The following is a 6730-nucleotide window of genomic DNA, read 5'->3' on the forward strand; positions in this document are numbered from 1 at the left end:
AGATGGGCAGATGCCCAGGAAATGCCAGCTGCGGGTGCAAAGAAGCTTCTACTGGACAGAAGAAGCTGCGGGTTCTGCAGGAACGCAAAGGGCTAGAGACTTCCCCTTTGGAGAACGGATCCCTCTCGCCTTGTAGAGTCGTGCAGAAGTGTTTTCCCGCCAAAAGAACGCCAACAAGCCTTGCTAGCTGCAAATCGTGTGGTTAGCGTTTTTGGACGCTGCTGTGGCCCAGGAGGGACCAGGAGGTCGCAAATTGGACCAGGAGGTAGAGGGGACGTCGAGCAAGACAAGGAGCCCTCTTAGCAGCAGGTAGCACCCGGAGAAGTGCCAGCAACAGGCACTACGAGGATGCGTGAAACGGTGCTCACCCAAAGTTACACAAAGGAGTCGCCGGAGACCAACTTAGAAAGTCGTGCAATGCAGGTTAGAGTGCCGTGGACCCAGGCTTGGCTGTGCACAAAGGATTTCCGCCGGAAGTGCACAGGGGCCGGAGTAGCTGCAAAAGTCGCGGTTCCCAGCAATGCAGTCTAGCGAGGTGAGGCAAGGACTTACCTCCACCAAACTTGGACTGAAGAGTCACTGGACTGTGGGAGTCACTTGGACAGAGTTGCTGGATTCGAGGGACCTCGCTCGTCGTGCTGAGAGGAGACCCAAGGGACCGGTAATGCAGCTTTTTGCTGCCTGCGGTTGCAGGGGGACGATTCCGTCGACCCACGGGAGATTTCTTCGGAGCTTCTAGTGCAGAGAGGAGGCAGACTACCCCCACAGCATGCACCACCAGGAAAACAGTCGAGAAGGCGGCAGGATCAGCGTTACAGAGTTGCAGTAGTCGTCTTTGCTACTATGTTGCAGTTTTGCAGGCTTCCAGCGCGGTCAGCAGTCGATTCCTTGGCAGAAGGTGAAGAGAGAGATGCAGAGGAACTCGGATGAGCTCTTGCATTCGTTATCTAAGGAATCCCAAGAGACAGAGACCCTAAATAGCCAGAAAAGAGGGTTTGGCTACCTAGGAGAGAGGATAGGCTAGCAACACCTGAAGGAGCCTATCACAAGGAGTCTCTGACGTCACCTGGTGGCACTGGCCACTCAGAGCAGTCCAGGGTGCCAGCAGCACCTCTGTTTCCAAGATGGCAGAGGTCTGGAGCACACTGGAGGAGCTCTGGGCACCTCCTAGGGGAGGTACAGGTCAGGGGAGTGGTCACTCCCCTTTCCTTTGTCCAGTTTCGCGCCAGAGCAGGGCTAAGGGGTCCCTGAACCGGTGTAGACTGGCTTATGCAGAAATGGGCACCAAATGTGCCCATGAAAGCATTTCCAGAGGCTGGGGGAGGCTACTCCTCCCCTGCCTTCACACCATTTTCCAAAGGGAGAGGGTGTAACACCCTCTCTCAGAGGAAGTCCTTTGTTCTGCCATCCTGGGCCAGGCCTGGCTGGACCCCAGGAGGGCAGATGCCTGTCTGAGGGGTTGGCAGCAGCAGCAGCTGAAGTGAAACCCCGGGAAAGGCAGTTTGGCAGTACCAGGGTCTGTGCTACAGACCACTGGGATCATGGGATTGTGCCAACTATGCCAGGATGGTATAGAGGGGGCAATTCCATGATCATAGACATATTACATGGCCATATTCGGAGTTACCATTGTGAAGCTACATATAGGTAGTGACCTATATGTAGTGCACGCGTGTAATGGTGTCCCCGCACTCACAAAGTCCGGGGAATTGGCCCTGAACAATGTGGGGGCACCTTGGCTAGTGCCAGGGTGCCCACACACTAAGTAACTTAGCACCCAACCTTTACCAGGTAAAGGTTAGACATATAGGTTACTTAAGTGCAGTGTAAAATGGCTGTGAAATAACGTGGACGTTATTTCACTCAGGCTGCAGTGGCAGGCCTGTGTAAGAATTGTCAGAGCTCCCTATGGGTGGCAAAAGAAATGCTGCAGCCCATAGGGATCTCCTGGAACCCCAATACCCTGGGTACCTCAGTACCATATACTAGGGAATTATAAGGGTGTTCCAGTAAGCCAATGTTAATTGGTAAAATTGGTCACTAGCCTGTTAGTGACAATTTGTAAAGAGAGAGCATAACCACTGAGGTTCTGGTTAGCAGAGCCTCAGTGAGACAGTTAGGCATCACACAGGGAAACACATACCTATAGGCCACAAACTTATGAGCACTGGGGGTCCTGGCTAGCAGGGTCCCAGTGACACATAACAAACATACTGAAAACATAGGGTTTTCACTATGAGCACTGGGCCCTGGCTGGCAGGACCCCAGTGAGACAGTGAAAACACCCTGACATATACTCACAAACAGACCTAAAGTGGGGGTAACAAGGCTAGAAAGAGGCTACTTTCTCACACCAACTACTTTATTTTTCAACCAAAGAATTATACATGGACTTCCATGTACACAGTCTACAGATTTCCTTGGCTGAAGAAAATTCCCATAGAACAGGTTACTTACATTCGGTAACGCCTTTCCTGGTAGAGAGACTGTTTAGCCACAGATTCTGTACCTTGGAACATTCTCAAGGCATCAGACTGGAACCTGAAAAAGAGTACATGGTATCATGCAACTAGCATTGGAATTGGTGTAGCTGCAGGATTCCAACATGTTTGATACCAAACATGCCTATGTTTGGTGAAGCCATTATGTAGTAGGATAACCCATGTTGACCAGTGTCCACTACATACCTTAAGATGGCTTCCCCGCACTTGCAACATCCAGGAAATGGAGTCTGGGGTTTGTTTGTGTACCTCTGCTCATGCAGGAGTGCCCTTACACATAGAACCGTGCCCTTAGGCTGAAGAGCCTACTTTAGGGGTGACTTACAGGGTCAAATGCAGTGACCATGGTGTAAGGCAAACCTTATATCTGAGGTAAAAGTTGCATGCACCATTTCAGACAGGCTGCAGTGGCAGGCGTGTAGTCAATTTGCATGGGCACCCAGGGGTGGCACAACACGTGCTGCAGCCCGTGGGGGATCCCTGTTGTACCAGTGCCCCGGGTACCCAAGTACCATATACTAAGGACTTACATGGGTGCATCAGTATGCTAATTGTGGGGTGTAATAGTTAACGTACAACTAAATTTAAGGGAGAGAACACTGACACTGGGTTCCTGGCAGGACCCCAGTGTACTACAGTCTAAACATACTGACACGAGGCAAAAACAGGGATAACTATGACAGAAAGATACTTTCCTACACATCTGATAGAGATTTCTAGATGCAGATTCCTTATCTTAGAATAGATACCAAAACAATACCTCCCCAGAAGTGGTCTGCAGATAGATTCAGACCAGGAAGTACTGAAGAATTGAAAAGACAAATGGCTATCACGACAGACCTAACTGTCCAGGCAGTAATGCAGAGATGCCTGCATAGCAGCATGACAGATATCCAGGACGGGGACCCTGCAAGCCCTGGGGGAGGGGGTGCATAGAAGATCTTAATACAGAGCACAGTCCATCTAGAGATGTCCATTTCTGCATTTTTGCTCCAAAGAACAACAAAAAAAAATGTATTGTCCACCCCGTGTTCTCTGATACAATCGATGTAGAATGGGTCCTGTCGATGGTGTCAGTCCTCTATCGGCACTGCATACGCCACTTCTAGCTCAGACACGGAGCCGAAGTACGCCACCTACTGGCATGCAGAGGTACTGCTTGAAAGATTTCCTGATACAATCTGACACCTGGTGGTTATTTTAAAGTAAGGAATCTGCATTAGAGATCTCTATTAGATACACATTTATTGTAATCCATTTTAACCACATCAGGAGCCGATAGACTAGCTTGTAAATTAACCATTTGTAGGTGCTTTCTAGAGCTCATTCAAACACAAAAGTATTAATTACATTTGTGGAATTTTAAAGGAACATTTGTTATTTATAAGTGTAAATAACACATCAGAAGCAGTTCTCATGCTGTGTATACATTTAAAGTGTTTCTTTTCTAGGGATGAGACCGGAGAGGTGGTCCTTCTTTTGGTCAAGATCAACGCTCTGGATTCTGCAGATGTCCTCATCAAGGAATACGGTCTTGACAACTTGAAGGCAGCGATGGAAAAGTGAAGTTTATCAACTTAACATTTTGTGCAACTCTTCGGATTTTAGCAATGCAATCACAGACAAGTTGTAAAATATCGAGTTTGAATCCCAAAATAACAAGGTGTGCATGAGGAATGACTTGCACTTTGTGATGACCCAAACTGCAAAAAACGAAATTGAAAAATCTTGGCAGAACAGGATTTGTTTTCCTAATTTTTGCAGCTGTTTTAAGTTGTTTATATTTCTTTTATACATATTTGTATAAAATAAGCAGGGGTATTTCAGTGGGTAATGGTTGGATCATGTATGTATGCAAAATAGTTTTGATGTATCTCCATACATTGCTTGTAATCTACTCCTACGTTTGTGGGGAAGTGTTCTTATTCATTGATAAACTGTTCAGACAATTTTATTAAATGATGCAGTATTTTTAAGGTTTGTTGTACAAAAATACTTGTTTAAAATGTAGATTTTGAATAAATTACTTATTTAAGCCACTTAAGAAAAAGTTAATCTATTTTCACACATTATTTCAATTTTTAGATGTAGATATAACATTTAGTTGATAAAAAGGGAAATATGATTCTCATTGGCAAGGAGAAAAGGTACTCTTGGCTTTGAATTGCTATAACTTTATCTGAAGACCGTTTAAACAAGCACGAGTGACTAAAATAAGGATAAAGAATGGAAAAAAACAAACAAGCATTTGCAATGCAACGGGTCTCGCGTTTGCTCATGTTAGAGCTGATCACGTTGTAAACTCCTAACCCGACTTTTCATCTATCGGCAAAAGTGCTTTTATGTACGTAAAAAAGTGAAATTACCTGTGTAAGGGCTCAACTTCTGCCAAGCGAAATCGCAGTAGGAAAACAGAGAAAAAGTAGTCCACGATCCGACCGAAATCAGCGAGCCTGGCATGTTTTCTGTACTTGGACGCTGCGCTCGAGGAGGGCTAGCCACCGGAAAAGGCATGACGTGGGCATGTCTTCCACTAATGAAAGCAAGCAGATTTTACTAGGCAAGCCCACGAACCAATCAAACACACTGACGTGACGTCGACAGGGCTCCGAGCCCTTTTCTAATAACTAAAGCGTCTCGCTGCGATACGCATGCGCGAGCGCATGCAACGCAGGCTCGACCCTAACAATTGACAAGTATTGATTAGCCCACCATCCCTCGCACTGAGGTCCACTTGTGATCAGATTAGATGCTGTCAAATTGTAAGCGAACCGATGGCCTAAATGGGCTAACCCACTGCCACATGAATGATGTGAGAGTCAGAAGTAAAATGTGATTGACAGCTGAACAGACCAATTAATGAAGAGGGCTGACCCACAACCCCACTATGTACGTATTTTTTTATTTATGAACTATATCAATCATATGAGGCTGGTGAGCCAACTAAAACTGTCTTTAGGCCAGAGCCTGTTAATTATATGTAGCAGTACAAAGGTCGATTTATGAAGCTGCCTTTCAAAATATTGTGTGCGTTGGGGGGGGGGGGGGGGTGGATGTATTGCACAGATGTGGATTTGCCCAAGAAAGGAAGTATTCATCCTTGTGGTAAATTCCTAGAATACCATTGTCAGATTTAGATGAGCTGAAATAAACAAGTTACTTCAATAACGCTATTTACTCTAACTACACATTGCTCACCTTATGAACCATTCACACACCCCCCCCCCCCCACCCCCCTCCCCGAAAAGTGCCAGACTGAATGCAGACAATTTCCTTGCATGTCGGTTGGTGGCTTTGTGCAGCTCTGCGTTTTCTCCCTCCTGCCCCAGAAGTAACTCCGGAGCCACATATAACCCCACCTGTGTGCACTGATGCCAGTTTCTTTCTGGACAATGTCCACACCGTTTGACACAGAGCTATTATCTTAATAGAATAGATGTCGAGAAGATTGCTAATTCAGGACATTTCTAGGTAGAAAATAGTCCATTCCACAGAACAGGGAGGTAAAAGAGTTAGTGATGCATCTGTGGATAGAACCTCTGAAGATAAGTAGCTTGCTCTTCTGATGAATGTCTAAACGCAGATTCCTCAACTTGTGAAAGATATCAAAGCAGTACCTACCAAGAAGTGGGTCTGTGAAATGTCTCAAACCAAAACATCCTGCAGGATAAACAAGCAATTTACAGACAGATTTAAAAGGCCCTATCGTCACCGGAGCGTCACTTTTAGTGCCCTGTATTTACAAAGTGGCAGTAAGGCACTTTTTGTGGCTTATCACCACCTTGTAAATACGGCCCCTTCACACACAGCACTTTGCGTAGAAAGGGCGTACAGTGAGTGTTGCTGTGGGTGAACCACAGCAACACCCATTGCATTTTGAAGTTGCCCCAGATTTACGAGTTTCTGTAAACCTGAGGCAGCGCCAAAATCTAACGCCACAATGAGGAGAAATGCTTTAAATTCTCCTCGTTTTTTGTTCTCTCTAGGTGTTCTGCAGCACACCTAGAAAGAGCAAATCACCACTGAAGATTATTTTTGGGCAGGAAGTTGTCCCTTCCTGCACAAAAACTATCTCCCCTGCCATGCAGCCCTCCTTGCACCATGGCACAAGGGTGGCTGCGTTACTGCCGGCGCAGGGGGCAACACAGGAGTGTGCCATATTCTATTAAGTACGGCGCATCCCTGCATTTTGAAGATGACAGAGCGCGGCAATGCCAAATGGGGCACAG

The 6730-nt window shown here is 46.4% G+C and overlaps 1 protein-coding gene across 3 annotated transcripts in view; it reads left to right on the forward strand.

The window, feature by feature from the left end:
• GCFC2 (GC-rich sequence DNA-binding factor 2) overlaps window positions 1–4543 on the forward strand; it is a 236024-nt gene extending 231481 nt beyond the window's left edge. For all 3 annotated transcript variants that reach the window (XM_069236040.1, XM_069236043.1, XM_069236041.1), the window contains one exon: window positions 3953–4543. In XM_069236040.1, coding sequence (XP_069092141.1) covers window positions 3953–4067 — 115 coding nt within the window. In that variant the 3' untranslated portion in view covers window positions 4068–4543. The remainder of the gene's footprint in view (window positions 1–3952) is intronic.
• Window positions 4544–6730: the final 2187 nt, after the last annotated feature.

This window comes from Pleurodeles waltl, chromosome 5, assembly GCF_031143425.1.
Source record: "Pleurodeles waltl isolate 20211129_DDA chromosome 5, aPleWal1.hap1.20221129, whole genome shotgun sequence".
Taxonomy (NCBI): Eukaryota; Metazoa; Chordata; class Amphibia; order Caudata; family Salamandridae; genus Pleurodeles; species Pleurodeles waltl.